This window comes from Osmia lignaria, chromosome 16 (genome assembly GCF_051020975.1).
Source record: "Osmia lignaria lignaria isolate PbOS001 chromosome 16, iyOsmLign1, whole genome shotgun sequence".
Taxonomy (NCBI): Eukaryota; Metazoa; Arthropoda; class Insecta; order Hymenoptera; family Megachilidae; genus Osmia; species Osmia lignaria.
In genome coordinates this window covers 3,984,253-4,010,367 of record NC_135047.1, presented here as the reverse complement: position 1 = coordinate 4,010,367, position 26,115 = coordinate 3,984,253, and the positions used below count along the sequence as shown (strand labels likewise).

Genomic DNA, 26,115 nt, shown 5'->3' with positions numbered 1-26,115 from the left:
ATCCTCGATCTTAATGTCGGAACGAATTTTCCTAGTTTGAACAAATGGATGACCACATCCCCGCGTTCCCATTTAGATCATTATTAACAAAGATTCGCTGGTATCACGAAACAGATCAGGATTTAAAATATACGATAGCAGAATGCAATTAGTAAATATTTAAGTTCGAAGAAAATTACTTGGAGAATTTTAACGTTATCCATCAGTTTTCCATGGAACTAGGTTTCCAGACGGGCAAGATTGCTAACAGCAGAAAAATCAGCCGGCAAACAAAGGAAATAAAAATTTCACATCGATCAACAGCTTTTCCAAGGAATTATATTCTGATACGTAGCAAGATTGCTTAAAACACGAAAGCCGTTTCCGTTTCAATTCGATTCCCTGGAACAGCAACGCGCCTAGTGGCACGTTATTCGCTCAAGAATTCCTTTTTTAATTTCCTCTTTTTCTCTCACGGAAGAACACGGAGCAACGAGTCAGCACGAGGTGGTCGAGCATTTTATTCAAAAATTCCTATCGTTCCGCGTTGTTAATTTAAATTTATAATGACCCGCGGTCAAATATCGCGCGACCAGAGATTGCATAGTAAGGTAAAGGCGTGTAAAGCGGTATAGAAATAGTTTATCGGGCGGTAGTCCCGTCGAATTGCCACGGAATTTCCGTCCTATAAACAGAGAGACCAAGTGTCTCGATATGGTGGTTGGGAATTTCGTGGAAAGCTCGTTGTAACGGCGAAGTCGCAGGAAATAGCCGTACGTTGAAACAAGGCCGACTGCCGTTTAATCCTCAGCCCTTAAACACCGTACCTGCAATCGTCCCTTTTCAATCCTTTTGTTTTTGAATTAAATCTGATTATTCCAACAGCGCATCCACTGAGAACAATTCTACGGGTTAAATTCCCGTTTTCTCTTCTTCTGTTCGCGTTATTTTGCGGTCTTGCTGTTTGGTTTTCCGAGTTAATCACTTCTCCGGCTAGGATTATTCCTACCGTTAACGAACGTTTGTCTTCTTTAATCCTTTCGCTGCTAACGTTGATTATAGTCGTTCATTATGGAATGAGCACGGAGACTAATGTCCGGCTGTAGTTAACACTTTGACGACCTATATTTCCTGGAACACGCAACATTATTAATAGAATTATGTTTGAAAACTTTATTTATAGTGTACACTGTATTGTAACTTGAAAAAAATTGAAGAAACATTTCATCCGGTTAAATGGAACAGTTTAAAAAAGGAAAAAGGAAAACCTTTTAAACGTAACGCAGGGCGATAACAGAAAATTGACTAGGATGTAGGAGCGAGTTAGAGATTTACGGGTGTTATCAGCCGCGTTCTGATATCGTTGATCAAGGATTATCTTGGTACCGCGTCAAATAGCTTTGACCCATCGCGTGTAAAATCCTGCATCGCGTCGAGGGATAAAACAAGTGGATGAGGATGAAGAGGGACTCGGTAAAAGCGGAACATGCTGCCGGGATTTACGTGGTACTTAAATTCGTCGCTGACTTTTCCCCCTTATTCTATATGCAGTCTCTCGAATCAAACGATCGTTTTAAAACTCGACACTGAATTTCGATCTTTTTCGCAATCAACCACTTCTCGTTTCGAGTTATTTTTTTTTTTTTTTAACTACGAGTATTTTCCAAACTTTAGTTGGCATTACGGAATACTAAATCGAGTTTTGGTACACGGTAACTCTGGAGTGTTGAATAGAGTACCGATTCCTTCCTCTACATCCCCTTTTTCCCTAAGGAAAACTAAGCGCGTTAGCGGTGACCGGTTTACGTGAAATTAATCGACGTTCGATTAATCAGATCGATTCAAGATCCCTTCGCTAACGAGCTGCTATTGTTTCAGGGTCCAGCCTGGACAACATGAATTCGGGCAGCGAATCGGGCGGCACGATGACCGAGGACTACGAGGTAACAGGCTGCGGTCCACCGGAAGAGGAAACAGGTTCAAACTTGCCGGTCTGGGAAGCCGCGGCAGCATCTCTGACACTCGGTTTCCTCGTCCTGGCCACGGTGTTGGGTAACGCGTTGGTGATCCTGAGCGTGTTCACCTACAGACCGCTGCGGATCGTGCAGAACTTCTTTATCGTGTCGTTGGCCGTGGCCGATTTGGCGGTTGCCATTTTGGTGATGCCGTTCAACGTCGCTTATTTACTTCTGGGCAAATGGATCTTCGGTATACATCTCTGCAAACTCTGGTTGACCTGCGACGTGCTCTGTTGCACTGCCAGCATCTTGAATCTCTGCGCGATCGCTTTGGATCGTTATTGGGCGATCACCGATCCGATCAATTACGCTCAGAAACGCACGTTGAAGAGGGTCTTGGCGACGATAGCTGGAGTCTGGATACTGTCTGGAGCGATCAGTTCGCCACCTTTGGCCGGTTGGAACGATTGGCCGGAGGAATTGGAACCGGGAACACCTTGCCAGTTGACCAGAAGGCAAGGCTATGTTATTTATTCCTCGTTAGGATCTTTCTTCATACCGTTGCTATTGATGAGTCTGGTGTACCTAGAGATATTCTTGGCTACCAGAAGAAGACTTCGCGAACGTGCCAGACAGAGCGGACTGAACACGGTCCAATCTACCAGGCATCGCGAGGTGGACGACGCCGAGGAATCCGTAAGTTCCGAGACGAATCATAACGAAAGATCGACGCCGCGATCGCACGCGAAACCCTCGTTGATCGACGACGAACCGACCGAGGTAACGATAGGAGGTGGTGCCACGGTTACCACCTCCTCGAGACGTGCCGCGAGCGGTCGAGGAACCGCAGCCACCACCACAACCGTCTACCAGTTCATCGAGGAACGACAAAGGATCTCTTTGTCGAAGGAGAGACGCGCCGCGAGGACACTCGGAGTGATCATGGGCGTGTTCGTCGTTTGTTGGCTACCCTTTTTCCTCATGTACGTAATCGTGCCGTTCTGTCCAGCCTGTTGCCCCTCCGATCGAATGGTCTACTTCATCACGTGGCTCGGTTACGTGAACAGCGCCTTGAACCCGCTCATCTACACGATCTTCAATCTCGACTACAGGAGGGCTTTCAGAAGGTTGCTGCGTATACGTTGAAAATAAGGAAGCCGGGTGGCTGATATCATTCCGAATTCGTGGGAAACGCTGCTCCTCGGTTTCTCCTTTCCGTTTCCATTCGCCGTGAGGCGTCGAGATGGTTATTCGGTTCGATCGGAATTGCTCGAGGAAGGGTGTTCGAATGTTTTCGATGATAACACACGGAAGTCGTACTAATTTCGAGGATCGTCTCGATCCCAGGACACCGGATGGATCTCGAGTTTGTAAAAAAATGAAACGACTAGAGCTGGAGGATATTAAAGAAACTTTAATCGAACGAGCTTCGCCGAGTGTGTCCCATGCTCGGTCGAGAATTCTGTAAATATAATATCAACGACGACGATAGGGGATGATGATCAATCGGAAGTGTGTATGAAGTGTGCGTGCGTGTAATTTCGAACGGTTAATCCCCATGTAACCTTTTCCGGAAGGATAACGAATACGAGGCTGGCTACGAGTATCGAAATCGTGGTTAGAGATTAAGTGCTGTGAAACACAGTGAACACGATAGTCTAATTTCGCGCTAGAGTTCTCGCAGGGCGCGTGTACAACGGCGAAGGTCGTTCCGTTTAAAGTTGCCCCATTAATCGTGGCCTGGGTTAGCGAAGGAAACAAGGACGCGGATAAGGGATCTTGAGAAACGAAACGAAGTCACCAGGTTAGATTGTCGACGTTCGCCGTTCGGATCGTTCCCCCCGTCTTCTCAATTCTCTCGGTCACGAGAAACACGGGTCTACCTTTCTTTCCATCGACGATTAACACCGGTTACCTCTTAGACTACGCTTTCACGCGATATCTGACGAGAGTTCTGATTTTCCGCTGTCGCGGCATCAAATCCACTGCTATCGAAATGCAACTTTTAAGATCACGACGTACTCTCGCGTGAAAACGTAATCCTTAGGTCTTCTAGAATTCGATCGTGCGTAATGAAAGGAGAAACGATCTTCGATGCCTTGAATTCGAAACGAGAGGCTTAGACGTGGTGTACAGTGCCGGTCAAAAGCAGGGACCATTTTATTCAGAATTATTTTTTCCATAACGTAAGTTATAAAAAATATGTTCAATTTCTTATTTGCAAGTTTAAGGACATGGATAGAATTATAATGGCACGTTATTGTTTCATATATTTTTTATTTTGTAATTAATCTTTCTGATTTGCCTATTCGTGCATTAAAATGTTTCGCGGCTCAAGAGGTCGTGAATAGAATTTGAATTTTATTGGTGAGATGATCCCATACTTTTGACGGGTGGTGTATATATCATATTGGAAAAGTTGTTCGGGGTTTGGCATCGAGTCGATCGTTCCATTTTCCAAAGAACGTTCGTGGAAATAGTGTTCTCGCGTCGAAAGGAGAATTCAAATATCACCTCGGTGATATTTGATCGGTGGAAATACTTTCGAGTTTCCTCGTTCCAGGCTTTTTTCCCTCCTCCATTATATCGTCGTGAACCGGAAACTTGCGAATACAGTGAATCGCTTTCCGGTTCGCAAGGAATCGAAAGAGCTCGATATTTCATGGGAAAGGGGGTAAAAAAAAAAAAAAAGAAATGGATGAATGATGGAACGATCGGCCGAAAGGGCAACACGATTCTTCTGGCCGGCAATTTAAATGAAAGCAGAGCAATTCACACGTTTACGGATAGGAATTTTCTACGAAAATCGACCAAGACTCCTGTTAAGACGTTTTAGATGATAGATTACCGTATCCTTTAGATGGTATGCGCACCCGTACTTGTATCGCAGCTATTTAAGACCGTGACATAGGTGGATGGAAGACGTTTTCTGCTCTCTTAATGACAGGAAACGAGCGGGGATTTTCTCGTGGAACAATAGAGAACGGTTACCCTCCTTCGGGATAGCCAATGATCGTTCTCTCGAGTAGCGTTCGTGAAAGAACGTTTTGTTTGATGTCGACCGTCAGTTTCCTTGATGTTCAACCTTCCTTTCTTCCTTCAAAGAACCTTCAGGTCGGAGTGCCAGTTAAATGCCTTGATTTCATGGCCGCAGAGATAACGAATTGGAAATCGGTGGGAATCCCTTGGGCAATCGAGTCAAGGTTCTCTCTTTGAGAATCAACGTTTCCGAAATATCAGCACTCTGTTAATTTCACGCAATAAAATTATCTCTAATGCTTCCGTCTGTATCGTCAGAAAGGTACCAACGATTCGTTAATTTTATACAATTAGTATTATAAAATATGAAATTCTGCTTTCGCAGAACTGGATACGATTTATCCTGTAACCAAATCAACCCGGATTTTAAATATACAAATTGCAACTGAACTATCCGCGTTTCACTAATTTCGCGCAATAATTTTGCTTAATTTCTAACGCGTTTATATAAATAATAGAAACTCGGAATCGATAATCCCTGTAATTGAATCGACCCAATTTTGAACGTCGAAATCGACCTCTTTGAACGAACAGTATTTCGCTGTTTTCGCGCGATAATTTAGCTCGATTCATTAGACTTCAATCCGACTCTTCCATTCGCGCGATTAGTCGTTAATGGATCCTTCAGATCAATCGACAACCACGTTGATTGTCCCTTAATTTTCCGTGGAAATTATAGGGCGGTCGAGTTCAAAGATTCCTCGAGAGAACGTTCATTTTCCTAGGAGCAATTCGTTTTGTTAGTTTCGTTCTAGCAACGGTAACGAGCGAGAGGCGTATTCTTAAACGTACGCTACCTACCCCGTTCGTTATCAAATCGCAAGCATTATGGTTGTGAATATTTAAATAACAAAGAGAATACGACGAATCTGTAAACACGAACACACAGCTACACGTACACAAAGGGAGAAAGATCCTCGACATGCGAACGTGTGCATGTCTCTGTATAAAATTACATTTTAAGTCGCCTCCAGTGTTCGTTTCATCGACACTCAGTTAGACCGACACGAATCGTGCACAGAATGCAGTCATTCTACTTGAAAAGTAAAAAAAAAAAAGAAATAACGTTCCTCGCGTTTCAACGTTCGACAAAATGTGGGTCTGAAAGCTTACGATTAATCGGCGAATAATCGAGACAAAAATCGTGAACAAATTTTAATCACTCAGCCGTCGAATAACGAGACGAATGGCAACGAATCCATACTGGTAACTGAATATCGAAAACAATCGCGTATCGTTGGTTTTTTATTCCTATCGATGGACGATTGAAGCGCGAGTTCGGAAAATTTAAACGAATCGTTACCGATCAACGAGGGAATAGGTGACGCGTTTGCCGTCCCCTCGAGTGCCACGCCAAATCGAATAAAAAGAAATATATATATATGAAAAATAGAAAAACGAGGGAAAAAAAGGGGGAGAGATGTTAACCCTAGGACACTGTGAACGGAGAAGCTAATATTGATACTCGACCTCGTCACCAGGGCACTCTATAATAAGGTTGTGATAAGGTTGTGAGAACACGTTCGTAGCCGTGCTACGAACAACACAAGATTTTTAATTATTAGGATAGACAAATGAAACCTTACTTTATTCGTGGCACTGTCCAACTCGCGACACCGAGTTTCCTATCCAACTGGGAATTAAACGGGACGCTTGAATAGTTTTAACTGGACGTTAAAGCCGACCTCGAGTTTCTCAACGTTTCTTTAATTCTTTTGCTGAAAAATTTCGCGAGAAATTTTCCTACCTTTTTATCTTTACTCGCCAACGTTCTTACCGTTTTATTCTCTTGTTCGTCTTTCAGAGAAAAATTTATTCCCTCTACGTACCCATTTACAATAGCAAACTGTATTAACTCTTTACGTGGTCATGTAACTTTCAAGTGTCTCTTTTTATCTTTTTCCTTTTACAGAAAAGAGTAATTATTCGTTTGTATCGAAAAATTTATTTGAAATTTATTTAATTTCATTTTAAAATTATGTAGTTGCAGACTGAAGGATTGGTTTTTACTAGTTTCGCGCTAAATAACTTCTTTCTTTTATTTAGTAGAACCGTATAATAAGCCCCTTCTTTCTCTCTATACATAGAGAGTTAAGGTGACAGTGAATATTACGGAGTACCAGGCTGAAATTGAAGCTGGACTTTACATTCTTCCAAAGTGGTCGTAAAACAAGAGCTCGGGTAAAACGTTTATTGCAAATTTTATACTTTCCATTTAGATCGTATAGATCCAGTTAGCGAACGATCGTCCTAAGTAATCAACGATTAAAGGGTTTCTCCTTTTTCGCTTTGATACGCGAGATACTTCAAAGCAACTGTTCAATATTTTTTTTATGTTCACCAAAGGAGATACTATTTCATGCAAGTTGCACAGACGTTTGGAATATCCTTTTATATCAGTCTTTCAATTTTCATTTATTTCATGTTTCTTTTGACGATATGAAATTTCAATCACACGTATACCCCTATGGACGTACGTGCTTTTAGAAAAAAACTCGCAATCAATGCTGGATACCCGCATTGAAACTATGTATTCCAGGATATTTTCCCTTTTGATTTTATTTTCTCCTCGCGGAAGAACGGTAGAAGCGTGCCAAAATACTGGTCGGAAATAAATTTTCAACCAAGTTTGAATAGCATCAGTAGGAAATTGATTTGAAACTTGCTGAAATTTGCTAATATAGGCGTGAAAAGTAATTAGAATGAATCTCAGCTCGGGCAATTAGCGCATTCTTGAGACATTGCTTGCTAATTATCTACCTAATTAAAACTTCGATTAGACCGAGAGTCAAGAAATTCTTCAGATATCGCTGTGTACACACAAATATTTCGTTTCGTCGATCCGACTTCCGCCCCAAAATATTCTGCAAACTTCCTATAGCCAACTCCGAAATATTCCCAAATTTCGGTTAACTTTGGATTAGATTCGCGTCCCATAGCGTCGAATCTTCCAAACTCCCGAATTTCCGAACAACGTGACAGATATATTTTCGGTACGATAAGAAAGAATATCCAAAGTTTCTTCCCGGAAATCGCGTTTTATGTTCTTCGAAAAGAAAACGTTTCACCGATGGTTTCACAAGTTGTCACGAACAAGCTCGAAGGAACCGAAAACAATTACACGTTGCAAAGCAATTAGAAAGTTTTTTAAACGATGCCTTCATGTATTAACCGGAAATTGTCCTGACAATTCACAATAGCCCGCATTTCACTCGTTTCGCTTCTGCTACTGGCAGGCCTGACTAATGCCTGACTCGTACTACTCGTTGCCTAGTAATCGGGCTGTTAACGACGGGTACTCTGTACTTTCGCAAATTTTTATAGATTACGGTTAATCAACGACTATTTTATTATGTTTTACAATGTATTTGAAGTAATTGAAAGTACTCATTAACCGGGATGCAAATGAATAGCTGTGTCAGAGTAGAATTTCAAATCGCTCGATGTCTGTTCCACTTCTTTTATCGTTTGATTTTCCAACTGTTTCGTGTCTCACGAAACTATTCTGGCCACGAAACGACCGGAACAAGAACGGCTTTACCTTACATTTCGGCTAATTCGAGCCGGTGCACCGTATGTTTCGTCGGCCATTAGAATGCGAAACCGTCCCCTGACGCTCTAACGCGACCGTTTGTAGGGTCTAATTACTTTCTGGGATTTACACGATCCGCACCTTAAACAATAGTATTCTCTCTTCGTTTTGAAAACGTCGGGGTCGCAAAGTGTTCTCGGTAATCCTTTTGGATGGGAATCTCGGTAGTTATATTATTGTACTGCGTTATATATTACATTAATACATTACATTTACTTGTACATCCGTATCCGCAGGTTGATTTTCAAGATTAGTTTCGGGGATCGAAACGCAGGGTGTTCATATTCACCCCTTTCTTTTATTCAAAATATCTTTCTCTCTATACATTCCTTACTGAACTTCCATATCATTGATACCATTGATCAGATATTTTTTAATCTATTTTTGTATCTTCATAATCACATCAGGAAATTAATCATTAATTTTTCATTTACTTTGGTCAACGAGCAACTGCACCTCGATCCACGAAACGGTACGACGATATTATACAGGTTGTCCGAAAAAAGATTGTATTCCATTGAGAAATCTAATTTTCATGGTGTACAATTTTTTCTAAAAACACCCTGTGTATAAATATGAAATTATTCTATAATTGGGCCTGGTCGCCCGATCGAGAGAAACACTACGCTAGATACGTATAACATATACATATAAATATATTATATATATATATACACATCTAGTTATTAAACTAATACTCCATTGGTTGTGATTTACAAGTATAGCAATACAGGAGAGCTCGAATTCCATGACCTAGATCGCGCACAGACTTTCCCTCTCCGGTGAATTTATTAGATTAAAACCGATGTCGTGCTGGTTGAAATTTTTGGACAGCACTTCGTATCCGATTTAATTCGACAGATTTCCCTTTTAATTTATATCCGACTTTCGTTGCCATCGCTACAGAAACGATACGAAATATTTCTAACGCATTCGCGTCTATATCTTGTGTATCGTATCTTTAATATCGGAACGCTGATCGAACATTTCGGTCTCGTAAATTTGTCAGAAATTCTTGGGAAAATATTTCATTAGATCGTATATTACCCTGGATATCATGCGACAAATGCGTACCTTAAATTATAGGAAAAATGTTTTCATCGATATTCCGGATGTTAATTAAATTCATGCGAGAACATAGCGAGAACGGATACAAATTGTTATTATCGCGTTCGCTATACTGCCCTCCTTACTTCAATTTTCCTGATTAACATTTTGAAACAGCGGAGAACGATAAAGTTTTATCGTTTTATTATTCCTCGAAGTATGTATACGAACAGCGAGTGTGACGATTAATTAGGTGCTTCGGATCGAACGGTTTAACCAAGGAGAGCGGTACAGTTCGTCAGTGATCACGAATTTAATACAGTTGAAAAGGGGGGAAAAATACAAAAGCTCTGGAAATCGCTCGTGAAAGCTAACAAGTTAAACACAAACAGAAATGTAAACCAGAAATAGAAGGAGAGAGGAAAACGATCCGATTGAAATTCTAGAAAGCGTGGACCATCGAGCGTTCATGTGAGCCTGCCGCTTGAGTGTGTAAATATTAAAATAAATCAATGAACAAAGAAAAAACAGAAGCCGTTCGTGTACGTGTATTGAATAAAAGCGTGTGGAGTATCGTGTGAATGATTAAATTAAAAAAAAAGAAAGAAAGAAATTTATCGAAACGATCGTCCTTATCCTTCGCAATGAAATGTAAAACAAAATGAATCTCTTTCGATAAGACGCACGAAATTTCCCGCCTCTCTGTATTCATCGCAATTTTCCAAATGTTTAACACCCTTTTCATTTTTTTTTCTTCTTTTCTACTTCTCCATATACATTCATCGGAATTGAAAAGCAGAGAATGATGTAAAATTTGCATATCCAGGTGGAATTCATTCGTTGCTTTTCGACCGAAAACTCGCGACCAGCTTTTCGCACAGCGTAAACCACCATCCGCGGAGAATCGTTTTAATTATTTTCAGGCCGAAAGTCTGCCGCGTCTCTGATTTCCATATTTTGCATTTCCCCGTTTCACGTGGATTAGCCGAGGTCCACGTCGCGGGGTTCTCATTCAATTTCGCGATCTCCGAGCGAGGCTAACGCTCGGAGATCACCAGCCTCGAACGTACACGCGCGAGAAACGCGTTTCGGATCTCTCTAACTGCGGGGGTTAAGTCGAAATTTAATCCAGTTCTCATTCTTCCACGCTTTTGTTCAGCGATAAACGAGCGACTCGATTAAGCCACCGGTCTTGTTTATTCAACTGGATAATTGTCGGGACGATTTTTAACCCTCTATACAACTGACGTAATGAATCCTTTCCCTCATTATTCTTAGTGCACCACTGTTAATGTAACGAGTTTATTTTTTATAAAGTGATAGAACATCGATATTGTGTTTCGAAACGAATTTCTGTTTGTAAATACAGAAAATCTGGACGATGGAGGGTTGACTATATTTCCACGTGGACCATCGGGGTTAAATTTCCATTTAAAATTTCGTGCGTCTATCTCAAGTGAAATGTGAGAAAGAAATGATAAAATACATATGATACGTACACACCAACACAGACACACTTAAGTACATATGTACCAGTAAAATGTGGAAACCCTTTTCGGATGTGATTAATCTCCTAAAAGCATCCTCGACCATTCTCCCAGGCTCATATGTGTATATAAGATGTTTTCAAATGAAACTAACAAATTATGTCAGTTGCATAAAAAGTGTAAGATAAAATGTGATATAAACCTAGGTTTTCAAAAAGTTTTTGCAATTCAAAACGTCGACTACCATTTACTCGACGCAACTCCGACACCGTTGAAAAATCGAATTAAGCACTCGGTGCATTTCTAGTCTGATAAACAACAGAATAAACGTGACGGTGCTCTTAAAAATTCTCTACAAAATACAATATCCACGCCCTCTTAATTAATTAATTTTCCAAGTAATTGTGAATATTAACGCGTTGTAAACGTGGTCCCATGGAATGATTAGAAATTACTGACACAATTTGATTGTTTAATCTAGAAACATCCTGTATAGACGCAACTAATTCGAAAAATAAAAGGAAAAATCGCATGCTCGAAAAAAATTCACAATTTTTGCACAAATTACATTCGATATACCGCGTTTCGCAGGCAAAAGCTTGCATTCACCGAATATACCGCACCCGGTTCCCATTATTCCCGTGGGAAAAACGTGAAATTATATTTGACATCAGCGAAATGATTTATTTTTCCATCGTTTGCGTTAACATCGTTTCAACATTTTCACGCAATCAGTTATCGCGAAACGTACAATGGATCTGAATCTGGTGTGTTATGAAACAACGGGGAGTCGCGTATATGCATTCGCGTAGCCATAAATAATAAACCGATTTGAATAATCTCGTTTTGTTACGGGACGAGTGATCTTTTCAAGCGCATCATTAACGTGGAAAGTTCACATTTCGCGCGGTTCGTTCGCGAGGATGATCGATACGTTTAAAATCCTGCTTCACCTGTCTAATCCATGCCTGAGAGATTTAACAGCGCGAGCCAGCACTTTAGCGCAATTTTATTCGAGCCACGATTTTGCACGCGACATTCTGAATCGTCTGCGAACGAATCGTCCACAGGAATTACAAGGCTCTCTCTCGTGTTTTACAATGATTCGTGGCGGAATTTGTCTTTTGAAACGGAAGTAAAGAGGAGACCAAGTGTTCCCGCCCGTGAAACTCCTGCCACTCGTCCACTGTTCACCCTTATAAACTTCAGAAAAGTTCGCTGATGTAGACCGAAACTTGCACGATTGTTCGAGCAATCGAGCGATACCTTTCACACCTTTTCCGGGTGACACTCTTTATGTTAAAAATGCGATTTTTCTGCTGAGAGGTGTCTGATTTGATGACGCAAAGTGTTTGGAAATTCGATATGTAACAATCTGATACTTGAACCACCTGTTCTTTCATTCACTCCCCGTATAAAAATCAGACTTTTTAACGTAAAGAGCCACCCGAAAAGAGGTGTAAAAACTACTTCTCAATTACTCGAACAATCGTCGAGTTTCATTCGACCCTTGGTACTTTTCTCGAGTACTTTTTTTTTTTTTAATTTTTCTAATTGTTTGATGAAATTAAATTTGCAGCCTCGGTCAATGGCCAGGAGAACGTCACAAAGGCTAAGCGAACGGCATACAAAAAAGGTGATTTACGCTGACAGAACAAAAGAGCTGTTCTTTATTCTGAAACAGTTAATTTGTAGATTTAAGCTGACTAAGCTTCTTTAGACTGGTCAAGCATTACAAGCACAGCAAATTCCTGAGTCACCTTTCGTTTTCCACCCCTTAACAATCGAGCTTGCACTGAATCGCTTTTATCGATTCAGCCGCGAACGACTGGCCATTCGAGACGGAAATTCGAAGAAATTAAATTTTGCTTAAACAAAGCAAAAGAACCGCGCGATGGAAAAGAAAAATTTATCCCAAACAAGTCCAACGATGGCGAGTTGATTCTCGCTTGTTTATTCTTCCCTGTTTCACTTTTAATGCAATTTCCCCGTTTAAAAGCCTGGAATTCGTTCTTTTCTCTTCCTCGCAATCGCTTTATTCCTGCACACTCGCAGGAGCAACGCGGACACGCGCGAAATATGACATTGACAAAAAGAAGAAAAATTTCGGTGGAATGAAAAGGAAATATGCATAGAGATAGACGGGACAAATTCAATGAAAAATACATGAGTGCCCTCCGAGGTACTTCGTTACCGAGGTAAGTTATAAAATCCACGAGAGCGGAGTGTCCACTAATGTTTTTGATTAATGTTTTATGCATCGCGATACCGCTTCTTCCGGGGATTTTTCCGAAAATAATTACTGGGAAATTTCTCATTTTAGACGAGTGATTTTTTCAATTTTGTTTCTCTCATCATTTCCCTAATTAGTTAAATCCCCATATGGGTTTTATTTTAAAAAAATGAATGAAAATTGGGGAGTAATTTTAATGAAATGGCAAGGTGCGGTATGTATACACCTGAGATTAGCATAGAAATTTCGGAAAGCTGATCCGAGGGTTCAAATGCATACATAAATGATCGCGAAATCACGTGCAGTGTTCGCGTAATTGTCCGTGGATCTCGAATCATTAATAGGCCCATTAGGCATCGGTTCTCGAGATTCACGCAAGCATGGCGAACCGAACGAACGTGCAGATCGCGATAAGAGAACGAACGCGCACTTTTCTGTTCCCGCTTTCTCGCGTTGCAGTTCCCATAATGAAACTTTCCACCGAGATCTAGATAGCTGTGTAGCTGCTCTTTCATTTTCGTTCCTCTGGCCACCCACGTCCAATGTTTTAATGCCCATTGAAAATACACTCGTTCATTCTTCCTCCCCTTATTTTATTTTTTTCTTTTCATTTTCTTGGTACCATCGATATGCTGATTGTCACTTGGGTCGTCAACGGTGAGTACTTGACTCGATTATAAATAATTAAAAAACTGGAGACTCAGAGGAAATCGTGTTAGAAATTAGAAGTAGAAATCGAGGAATTAGGTTCTAGTAATTACTACTATATTAAGTGAACAGGAAATAGTGATCGGGAATGTGTTAGACGGTTCATAGAGTGTTCGATCGCTAATGGGCATTTTTTTCTACCATTAATTGCACGGAAGAAATGAACAGCAGGAGCTTGGAGAACCGCTGCGACAAAGCAATAAATTACTGATACAATGGTGAATTACAACACGAAAGCGGCGATAAATGACTGTTTATCTGAACATGACACGGCCGCCAGAGACCATAGCGTTAAACTTGTAGGAATTGATTGGCAAGCGATACTGGTTTATTAAATTCTTTAACGCACGTACATGTTCGTTTCTAACACTGATTGTATCGCTTGGATTTGATAATCCTGTAATTCTTTTTAATCCCGCAATTATCATGTAATATCTTTTTAATGAGATTATTCATAACGAGTGTGCTTCACGTTGCAAAGCAATCTTCCAATGATTTCCAGAAGATTAATTTCATTTTCTAATTGACAAGGACTTAAAATACTAGATATTCAAAATAGTTTCAGCAGCAATCAATCAATTTTAATCTATTCATTGTAGTGCGAATGGAGGTTTAAAAAGAATTGATAGGTCGATTGAAAAAATATTTTCAATTTCGTTAGGAAATCAATGCTGGATATATGGACGCTTCTCGATAAAGGAAGGCAAACTCGAACGTTCAAAACGAAATTGAAGATAATGATAGTCTTTATTTCCATAATTGTTACTGGGAATAAGCATGCCACGCTCGTGCTTTGATAGTTCTCGATATCAGATTCCACCTCGCCGTAGTTTCCGCGGAAATTATGTAATTTGCACAAATCAAGCCGATAAGGAAGCACGTCGCACGGGATACCACTTTCGAAGGAAGAGGTTGAAAATTTTCTTAATGATGCATTAAATTGAATACCATCGTTCCGCTCGTGCACGCATCACGTTCTCTGTATTTTCAAAAGGGTTTCGTATTGAACACCCTTGGAAATATTCGAATTTCATAAACCTTTGCTAGTCTATCGTTTTATATTTTCCTATCGATACCCTTTCATATAACATTATGAATTTTCAATTCCAAATGATATTCGAAATTAAAGTTGTTCCAATGAATTTAACGATTTCAATTAGAATTGAATTGCTCGAAAGTCGCATCAATCGGAATATTATATAGAATGGAAAGCAAGTTAGTTTCATCGATGGAACATTGACGGATGACACGTGTCGAAAATGTTTAACGTGAGAAATTATTTATCGAAAATTCGGGTCTCGTTATAGAAGATACGTCATTTGTGGAATAAACCAGATGACAATGATACTGCTGGTATATTAATTTCTACCCATGTCGGATCGACGTGGTAGATATTTGGTGCGGGGTTTAATTTCAATCCTTTACATAAAAAAGGGAAAAAAGTAGGTAGAAATTTCAGGGTTCATATTTCAATCTACGTCGAATAATGGTTTACAAATACAATACAGGCATTTATTTTAATTACCAAAACGACTCTGGTAACGAATGAATTTTAATGAACAATTCGATGGATCGTAAATCTAAGATGTCATTAATTGATGAAGGATCTGTAGGATCATAATACCTCTTTGAAAACGAAAACCTGATCCAACATGAGAACTCCTAATTAATATTAGTCCTCGTTAACAGAAGAGAAACTCCGTTTCCCTCTGTCTCTTCCTCTCGTAGCGTAGAATAATGTCGTTTGGCAATTAAGATCCATTCAACGGAGGGAAACGCGACGGACCGATGTACCGTCGGGGGCTTCATTTTCGTCCGTGACGGTGGTTGTCTCTTGTCGGACAGAGTTCCGAATAGACGCACAGCCACGAAGACAATATCGTACACGTTGGGGAAAATCGAACAGCGGGAAAGCAACAAATGTATCTATGTATGTGCATGTCAAGGTGCCCCAATTTGCGTGCGAATACGTGGAAAAAGCTCGCTGCTGATTTACAATACAGCGCCTAAATATAGTGCTTGGCATTGTTGAGAAAGAAATACTTTGTGTAAAAAAAAAAGAGAAGAGAGGAGAGGAGAAAAAAGAGCGAGTAGGACGGGCGACACGGAGAAGAAAAAGGTGGATGGAAAGCGAGGAAGCGTGAGAGAGAGAAAAGCGAAGGGGGTGGAAAAAAGCAACGGGTAAGCTTTGACTGTGACATCCCTGCGGCAACCGGTATAAAAAACATAAACGAGCCCCTGGATCAGTCTTCTCCAAGATTTTACACTCACGACCCATTCGAACGAACGACTTCCTCGAGTCATCGAAAGTTTCCCGCCGACGAAGCTTGTTTCGAGACGAGAGTACTCAAAATTTGCGACTACCGTCTCTGTTCTTGCCACTTAGAAATTAGATACGTTCAATACGGGCCTGACTTTCCCGAACAAAGGTTCGAACTTTGGATACGTATTACATTATCCGGTGACAGGAAACGGGAGGAGATTTTCAAGGATCTTAATTAATTCCGTCAAATTTTCCAGATTTTTAGACGAGCAATTTGATATGAAACAATCTGATATAATAATCTTTCGCTAGAGATGGAATCCTTCAAATGCCTGCGAGAAATTCACGAGGATTTTGAAATGAATGCGTTCAATTTATCCTTTCGAGAGATCCGTTGAAGCTCCTCCATCTGTAATAACTCGTCAAGGATTCATTTGGCACAGAATCTACCCGTTTGAAATTAGACACGTTAATGCAAAACGTTCTTAGAGCAAATGATCGAATTCACACGTTTAGTCGTTCATTCGGAAACGCTTTAATTTTATTTCATTCGTTAGCGAATTGTTCGGAAAGAATCTTTCTATATCCGCTTCAATTTACCGTGAATTTATTGAACGATCGACGTTTCATTTATTCTATTAATTTATTCTATTGATTCGAAGCAATTAAAGTTCGCACCTCGGAAAAACGTGAACGGGTCTTTTTTATGCTTCTATTGTTCCTGCTTTACCACGATAGAATTCACAATCCAATTTTCGAGGGGCGGGATAGTTTCTCTGGTTATTACCCTCCACTAGCACGCAAACATATCGATATTGCGATAAAAAAGTAACCACGAATTCGAGGTGAGTCTAATCGCGGTACAGCCAACGATAAAGGACAATGGGAAAAAATAACCAATTTTAAACTTTGCTGCTATGGTAGAATTTTTATTGAACGTGTAAAATACAGCTCTATATACATCAAATTACGAGGAAATATAAGGTGAGATATTACTACCTTGTATTATTAGTGGGATCTAAAAATACAAAGTATATTAAAACTTTGATGGCAGTACATTTTGTGCGATTTTTGTCTCTTAAAATTTTTAATTCTTTTTCATATCTCACAAAATATTACTAATGGAATATAATATTCCAGAGTTTCGATTTATTTTTATTCGACTAGAAATAAATTCTTGACACCCAAAAGTAAATACCGCATAAAATTGTTACCTATGGCAGCGATATTCGAACATTTTTTATCGCTGTCATTTATCAGCGTTAATTCTTCGGCAGAACTGAATTGTTCTGCTTGCTTTTGTTGCAGCACACCAGCCTCGGCAATAAATTCACGATTCCGATATCGGCCCTGTTAAAAGGTTACCGACGAATTAATATCCGATCGTGGTAGAGATACTGCACGGGTCAGAGGGTGGACGAGGCTCGTAATTATATGGCGTGTTAACGCGACCCTTGCACCCTTCGTTAAAGATTTACGATCCTTGATCATTCCGTCCCCGAAGCGTTCGCTGAAATATCGAAGAGAAAATTACTTTGACCTCTTTGATCCGGAGTTGTAAAAAAATTTATAAGTACGTAAATTTACAGGCTGGTAAAGTGTTAACCATCTGAATATCAGTATAGTTTAAATTAAAAGAGAAAATCACTTTGAAAGCTTACATAATTTTCAAAATATTTTTCTCTGGTACAAATTTTAGAGATGGTAATCGAGGTTTCTAGGACATACATATCTGTTCCTGCATTAGGTACCTTGTCACTTTAATTACCAAAAACGGTGACGCAGGGTTTAGCCAGGAAATTAATGGCGTTGCTCAGCGTTAGCGATTGTGATCGAAGTTAGATATAACACCGGCTGTAAGTTGGTAAGATTAACAACTACCCTTAACTGCGGGTTTCGACGTTCAAAGACGTCCGAACAGCAGAGGGAAGTTTGCAGTTAACAAGGAAACGTAAACCCAAAGCCGGTTACTCGGGACTTCGTCGGTTACGTTCGTGTCGTAAATATGTACTGTTGTGTGCTTTGTAAATTGGATGCTACTATTCGAATCACCGTCGAGATCACCAGTCTGTGCTCGACTTTCGTCGCAACGCTTCCTTATTGAAGGAGTTAATTATTTCTACGTACTCTCCTGTAAGTAACTCCTTTCTTTGAGATTTCTAATTTTAGTTCCTACTGGAATTAGCGTATCCTCTGTATTATTTATATTCCCTACAGAAATCTCTTCCAACATTAAGAAGTTTTATAAGTACTCAGGTATGAAAGAAAAGTCTTGAAACACTCTGTGCTTATGCACGATTAAACTGATGATTAAATATTTCAATGAATTGATTTTTCATAGAAGTTCAACTTCCAAATGGCAGACTTTACGATTCCGTACAAGAACCCAATCGGTCCGGCGATAATGATGCTGAGGAAAGAAAAGAATCCGTTCTTCAGGTTCCTAATGATCTTGGAGATCGATGTCTGGATTGGTTTCCCGTTCGTTTTCCTCTTAACGATATTTCTATTATATATTCTCGAGAGGTACTCGCCCTTTAGCTACCGGAACAATCGGGCAAAGTATCGAGACGAGGCGAACGATCGATCCTGTTCGCTGAAGGAGCTCTTCTGGTTCGCGTTCGCGTCGATCGCCTCTCGAAAAGAAGAAAACATCTCAAAAAATTGATCAGAGAATATATTGGCAATGATTTGGCAAAAATTTCGAGGACATAAAGTTCAAAAGACCCTTATTTAGAAAACAGAAATAATCGTAGCACAATTCTCAGTTCTTGTAAAGTGTTACAAAGCAGATTGCTACGTGTAACAATTAACGGTTAATTAAAGGATTACACGGTTGGTAATTGAAAGAGAGATTAAACGCTGCAGGGGAAGAAACGGAGGAATGAAAACCCTTTGAGAGGGAATTGCTCGCCCGACAAAGACTTTAACGCGAGGTTCAACCTCGACAATTTGACAGTTACATTTCTACTGATCCTCGTCGGCATATTGCTTGCTGCTTTAATACTCTGCCTCCGATATTGCTGGTATTGATATCAACTAAAGAAGGGCAGCTGAAAAGGTATGCCCTCTTTGTAAGAATGCTACAAACTCGACTCGGGCAGAAATACGGAAATTAATGAAATGTTTAAAATCAAAGGAACATCGGAGAAGTAACTTCTTTGGTTTGCCAATGTTCAATTGCATCTTTTTAAACAAATCATTTTACGCCCTTTAATAAAAATGTTGAACACACAAAGGAAAAGTACCTTCCCTTGACATTTCCATAGCCTACTTTCTGGGAATCGAAATACTGAGATTTTCTTTGGATATTTACAGTAATTAGCTAATCCATAACAGTAGTGCGATTTTCCAGTTCTCTTCAACAAAGTTCTCTTTTCAAACCCATTACAGTCTACTGCAATTGCTCTGTCCTAATTTCAGCATGATTGCATCAATTTTCTCTTGCCATTTCCGTATCTTTCTTTCTACAATACAGAGGTGTTGTAAATAGAGAAATTTTCTTTCCTTTATGAACGATAATACCTATAAATTCAATTTCCAAGTGTTTCCTTATTTTCACGAGTTGCAACGGTTGTAAATTTAATTTTTAAACGTCTTCTATCACGAATTACAATCTCGAGCTCATCCAATTACGAGGCCCTATAACAATTTCGTGAAGGAACAATCGAAGGGCGTGCAATGCGTTGGGAACGTTTATGAACTTCAGTCACGAAGCTATCGATGTTACTTACCGTTGAAACGAAAGTTTCAAGTGATACGTGACGAGGGGAAAAAAACCAACGATCGACTAGCCGATTACTAGATAACAGGACACGCGAGCCAGCCGCATGCAAATTCATCGCAAAGTGTCGCGGTCCGTTCTCGTGTCGTGCTCACCCAATTGCTCGCTCGCGCACCCAAAGGTCAATGGCGAGCCAGAATTTTGACGAACGAAAAAAAAAGGGGGAAGGATATAGGAAAGAAGAGACAAATTGCGTTGATACGGGAAATTGATTAGGTCGTCCCCGCGGTAACCGATGGACAAACACAAATAGAACAGAGGGAGAGCGAGTGAGCCAACTTGGGTCTGGGTCTCTAGACCACCCTTCAGTTGCTCGACCGATTTCCTCGCGCGATATCACCGGGCTCGAAACGGAACACCTGTAAACCGAAACGAATCAGCCATTTATGTACCATAATTTTGACGAGTGGCTCTTTTCACAAGTTCAGAATGAAATTCAAGTATCTTATCTTCGCTGTGTTCCTCGGTTTTCGTGGTGGATACTCGGTCCATGGACAAGGAAACGACGGGAAGGATAGAGAAGCCTCGAATACGAGACCAGTTAATCTTTGTAAGTAACAAATTTCGTGTTCTGAATTTTTAATTTCTCTAGAATCCTGTGAAAAGTGCCAGGGAATCGATGAGCTCCTGGCGCTCGAACGCGTCTGACTTATTACCTACTAAACTACTGCCATTCCTAATTCCACGATTCCTCGCATTCGTTGTAACTCTTCAAATCCGAAATTCTAAATTCCGAAATAATCTTGATCTTCTCTTTTATCGTATGTACCTCCGTCAGTCATCATCAACGATGAAGGTAACAAAGTGGCCAACGCCAGTCTGATAGCCGCCCTGAAGACGGTCAGAGAGAAACATCCTAATTATCTGGGAAGGGTGTGGATGGTTCAGGTGAATGGTACAGACATCAACGTCACTCTGGACCGTATTTGTAACTTATGGGGTGCGGCGGTGGAGGAAGGGGGAACGAACGTGCCGGATTTGGTGGTGGACACTACGACAGCTGGCCTGGGTGCCAAGATAACGAACTCGTTCACAGCTGCCCTAGGAATCCCTACGCTATCCGCCCAATACGGCCAACAGGGAGATCTTCTCTATTGGCGAAATTTGAATGACGATCAGCAGGGTTATCTAGTACAGGTGATGCCTCCGACTGATTTAATACCAGAAGCAGTCAGACGATTGGCGATTCAGTTGAACATCACGAACGCGGCGATCCTGTATGATCATAATTTCGTCATGGATCACAAGTACAAGAGTCTGTTGTTGAACGTACCCACCAGACACGTGATCAACGAAGCTTCTCAACAAGTGGCGAAGATGAAGAGGCAGCTACCACGGTTGAGGGACCTCGATATCGTTAATTATTTCATTCTAGGAGACGAGAACACTATCAACGTAGCCCTGGAAGCAGCGGAGACTTTGAGCTTCACCGGGAAAAAGTACGGTTGGTTCTTATTAACTCCGGAAGCTGAGATTTGGCCGAAATGCGAGTGCAAAAACGTGACGGTCCTCTTTATGAAGCCTAAGTTCGTGCAGAAGAAGCCCGCGGTGGAGGCCATCCTGCCGAAACCGATTATCTCTTCTGCTTTCTATTATGACCTGCTTCAGTTAGCCGTTCAAGCGATGAAATCGGCCTTGGACAACGGCGAGTGGCCACTGAAGCCGAAACAAATCACCTGCGACGAATATAATAACACGAACACGCCGGTGAGGAAGTTGGACTTCTTCGGGAAATTGAAAGCCGCTTACGCGAACATGACGCCAACTTATGCTGGAATCCAGTGGGGAACAAAGAACGGCGAGCACCAGGCTCGCTTCGAGATGTCCATTCACCTGGTGAACATCGAGGAAGAGATGATTTCCGATATGGTGGATAGCGGATCTTGGAACGCTAGCATCGATTCACCCTTGGAGGTAAGTTTCGAACATTCCAATCATTAATTCCTTTGATTTGGTAATCCTTTCTTCTTTGTATCGTGCAGAGACGGGCAAATTAAGAAAATTAATTTTCCCTTAGATCTTGCGTCGAGGAAATGAAATACAGAAACATTCGAGGTATTTTAGAATCTTTATGAATGTTTAATGGCTCGTTGAAAGCGCGTTACTTCGGAACGATCGACGGCAACGATGGTATATAAAATTCATTTAATTTCCGAAAGAGCACCTTTAAAATTTATAACCGGCAAAATCAACTGAGCAAATGGATAGTGCCGTGCACGTGTCATTACTAAACTAAATTAGGTCGGTCTAATATTGATCAGCAAAAAAATGGTAGTTTTTAGTCACGCGAGGATGAGGCTACTCGATAATCGAATGTCACGGTTGGAAGATAACACTGAATCGTGTGAATAGAATGAAAATAAATACTTCATTAAAATCCGTCCTTAAAGATATGTACAATCACCACGTTTTCCACTTCGATCGAACTGGGAACAATAGGAGTGAGGAATATAAGGAAAGTTTCGTTTAGAAAATATCAAAGTAAAAGTAATTTCTTAGTCATGACCCCTGATTAAGTTAACCATCGCGATAGTTATACCCTTGACACACCGCCGCTACGTTTATTTACACCGATTACTGATAATAAGGAGTACTGATGAAGATAACACATGCAACTCTATTTGCTCGTGCAATCCATAAAAAAAAGAACCACTATGTAATTGTGCTCTTTCGACTCGTAGTTTCATACTGTGAATGTCGCGTTACATGTTTAGTTTGGAAATACTTTTTAGAAGCTCTCGATAGTCCTAGCTTGAGTGTAGGTTCTTTTTCTTTTAAACTTCAAGTTACTTTACTTCCACTTCGACGGTCGTATTTTTCACTTTATTTCCATTTACCATGAGAAGCAATTACATAAAATATGCGTCTGTCGGAATGTTAATATGCGTCGCACAATCGACGCGTGCCACACGTAACGGAAGTGTTAAGAACATCCCTTAACCCCCTCCTATATCGATTAAACCATCAACATAAACCCATCTGTTTCTGCGTAGATAACGAACAGCGACGTGATGAACACCACGGCGGTGAAGAGCTATAGGGTAGTTACCGTGCTTCATCCCCCGTTCGTGATGTACAACGAGGAGAAGAACGAGTACTTCGGCTTCTGCATTGACCTGTTGAACGAGATCAGGGAGACGGTGGGCTTTCAGTACGAGATACGCGAGGCGGACGACAAAATGTACGGGAATTTGAATCCAAACGGTAGCTGGAACGGTATGATGAAGGAATTGATCGAGAAACGAGCTGACATAGCTCTTGGTTCCCTTTGGGTCACCGCGGAAAGGGAAGTTGTGGTAGATTTCACGGTGCCTTATTACGATCTGGTAGGTCTTTCCATCATGATGTTGAAAACTAAAACCACCACCTCGTTGTTCAAATTTTTGACCGTTTTGGAGAACGAGGTTTGGTTCTGCATACTCGCCGCCTACATTTTCACCAGCGTCCTATTGTGGATCTTCGATCGTTGGTCACCGTACAGCTACCAAAATAACAGAGCGAAGTACAAGAACGATGAGGAGAAGAGAGAGTTTAATTTAAGAGAGTGTTTCTGGTTTTGTATGACTTCCTTGACACCACAGGGTGGCGGCGAAGCACCGAAGAATCTTTCCGGACGACTGGTCGCTGCCACATGGTGGTTGTTCGGATTTATCATCATCGCCTCGTACACGGCTAATCTGGCCGCGTTTCTGACCGTGTCCAGGTTAGAGATACCGATCGAAACATTGGAAGATCTTAGCAAACAGTACAAGATTCAATACGCCCCGGTACTCTACTCTTCGGCATACATTTACTTCAAGAGGATGGCTGCTATCGAATGGAGATTTTACGAGTGAGTTTGTTTTCGCGTTACGTGTAAGTTAGAAACGATTGATCTGAAGATTTCTTACGTTTATTCTAGCATTTGGAAGGAGATGAGTCTTAACGATAGTTTGTCGGACGTAGAGAGAGCTGAACTAGCGGTATGGGACTATCCCGTCAGCGACAAGTACACGAAAATGTTGCAAGCGATGGAAGAAGCTGGTTTTCCAGCCACTATCGAAGAAGCTTTGCGACGAGTTCGACGTGAAGATTCGAATAATGAATTCGCTTATATCGAGGATTCTACCACCATCAGGTATCTTGCCATGACGAACTGTGACCTGGTACAAGTTGGAGAGGACTTCTCGAGGAAACCATACGCGATTGCGGTTCAACAAGGATCTCCGCTGAAGGATCAATTCAACAATGCGTAAGCTTTCGATTGGTATCCTATAAACGTGATTTCGCAATGTATTTCTATTCTTTATTTCGATATAGAATTCTGATACTATTGAACCAACGAAAATTGGAGAAGCTGAAGGACAAATGGTGGAAGAAGAATCCTGAGAAAAAGAATTGCGACGCGGAGAACAGTCAAAGCGACGGTATAAGTATTCATAATATAGGGGGTGTATTTGTAGTGATATTCCTCGGTATTATTTTTGCTTGTTTCACCCTGGCCTTTGAGTACTGGTATTATCGGCATCGTACGAAGATCACGAAGATAGATCGCAACAGCCCTAGCAAAGGTAATCTACCGAAAATAAAACCACTTAGATTTAATTTACAGCCAGCCCCAACTCACGGTTTCCAAGCAACCCAGGTCAGATCGAGGTTTTAAAGTTATTTCTTGTAAGATGAAGAAAATACACGAAGATTCGATTATCCTGTTCTTCAAGATCTTTTATTCCGTATCAGGACGTTGATGCTCGTTACTGCTCAACGAGCAATAAAGAAAGGGAAGAAAGGAGGATAAGTCTTTTTGATAATGAAAAACTTTTTAGGAGAAAAAAGAAAGGGGAATTGTAAATGATATACATTTTCAGCGTTTGCAATGCCTTTATTTGGTTACTCCCTTTGCGTACATTATTTCGCGCAGAGAATATTTAGATTTTTTTTTTTTTCGTTCTCCTTAGTTCCATTGTTCTCTTCGCATTACATTTCATGTACAACACCATAAACGATCCTTTGTGTTAACATTAACACCTCCTCTTCTTCTTATCGCGTTTATATTCGCTCTCTTTCGTTTAAAAGGCATTCATTTTCCTAATAACGTTTCTTTCACGTTCTTTTATCGGACGTATACATACACTTCTTTTTCTGTATCTCCTTCTTCAAGTTACATATTCCATTTCTTTTTCTTTCGTATGTACGTTCTCGTCGATTCAACATGTATTTCCTTTGAGGGAGTACAGGAAAAGCATTGGATACTCTGGATTCTTTTAAAACATGGGATTTGGTGGAAGATGGATAGGGACAAAGGGACATTAATCTTCTAGGACGTTAAATTATAATTAAAGGGATAATAATTAAGATAATTCATTAATAATTACGAAAAAAAAAAACAACAAGAAAATAGAATGGTACTTTGATGGTTCTTGGTTTAATGTCGTGCGGCATTTTTATCTTTTTTTTTTCTTTCCTTCTCTTCCCTATTTTTATTTATACTTATAAGTACTCCGTCCTCGAATTTTACTCTTTCAATTTCTTCAGTATCATTCTTTTTTTTGGCATTTTCTTGGTTACATTTATTTCTTTTTTTTCTTTCTTTCTCGTTCTGCGATGCATCCAATGCAAACACACATAATAGAACGCCTGCACATCGGATGAGAAACAAAAAAAAAAATCACCTGCTCGCTACATTTTCTAAACAAAAAAAAATCAGCGCACTAATTTTTTTTTCGTTTCTTTCTCTTTGAAAAAGTTTACATAAAATTATCAACAAGCTACCAAACGAAATCTCATTGACTACGTTTTCGATATTTTTTTTTCTTTCTCTCTCTATCTCTCGTGCGCTCTCTCTCTCCCTCTCTCGCTTTCGTCATTAAACACTGCGTAACATATACATTTTTCCTCTATTTTGCTCCGTTTCTTTTTTTTCTTTTATTTGTCAAAGGGTTAATAATAATTATCTAAATGAACGTTTAATATTCCTTTCATCTCGCTTCACTCTCTTTCTGACCTTTTTATTTTTTTCCACTCTGCTCGTCGACAATGGGGGATA

The 26,115-nt window shown here is 40.4% G+C and overlaps 2 protein-coding genes across 2 annotated transcripts in view; both read left to right on the top strand.

Moving 5' to 3' along the window:
* Positions 1 to 6,038, top strand: part of Oct-TyrR (Octopamine-Tyramine receptor) — a 43,388-nt gene extending 37,350 nt beyond the window's left edge. Inside the window, exon 3 of the mRNA XM_034317607.2 lies at positions 1,858 to 6,038. Coding sequence (XP_034173498.1) covers positions 1,875 to 3,083 — 1,209 coding nt within the window. The 5' untranslated portion in view covers positions 1,858 to 1,874 and the 3' untranslated portion in view covers positions 3,084 to 6,038. The remainder of the gene's footprint in view (positions 1 to 1,857) is intronic.
* A 144-nt stretch (positions 6,039 to 6,182) lies between these two features.
* Ir25a (ionotropic receptor 25a) lies at positions 6,183 to 25,467 on the top strand. Its single transcript, XM_034317591.2, has 5 exons — positions 6,183 to 20,640; positions 20,869 to 22,004; positions 23,084 to 23,922; positions 23,992 to 24,321; positions 24,390 to 25,467. Exons 1-5 carry the CDS (start codon positions 20,520 to 20,522, stop codon positions 24,730 to 24,732), a joined length of 2,769 nt encoding a protein of 922 aa, XP_034173482.2. The 5' UTR covers positions 6,183 to 20,519; the 3' UTR covers positions 24,733 to 25,467.
* Positions 25,468 to 26,115: the final 648 nt, after the last annotated feature.

Excerpts from the sequence above, each read along its gene's own strand:
- Ir25a (XM_034317591.2), top strand. The coding sequence starts at position 20,520 with ATGAAATTCAAGTATCTTATCTTCGCTGTGTTCCTCGGTTTTCGTGGT. Across the intron at positions 20,641-20,868 it reads TACGAGACCAGTTAATCTTT|TCATCATCAACGATGAAGGT; the intron begins GTAAGTAACAAA and ends TACCTCCGTCAG. Across the intron at positions 22,005-23,083 it reads GCATCGATTCACCCTTGGAG|ATAACGAACAGCGACGTGAT; the intron begins GTAAGTTTCGAA and ends GTTTCTGCGTAG.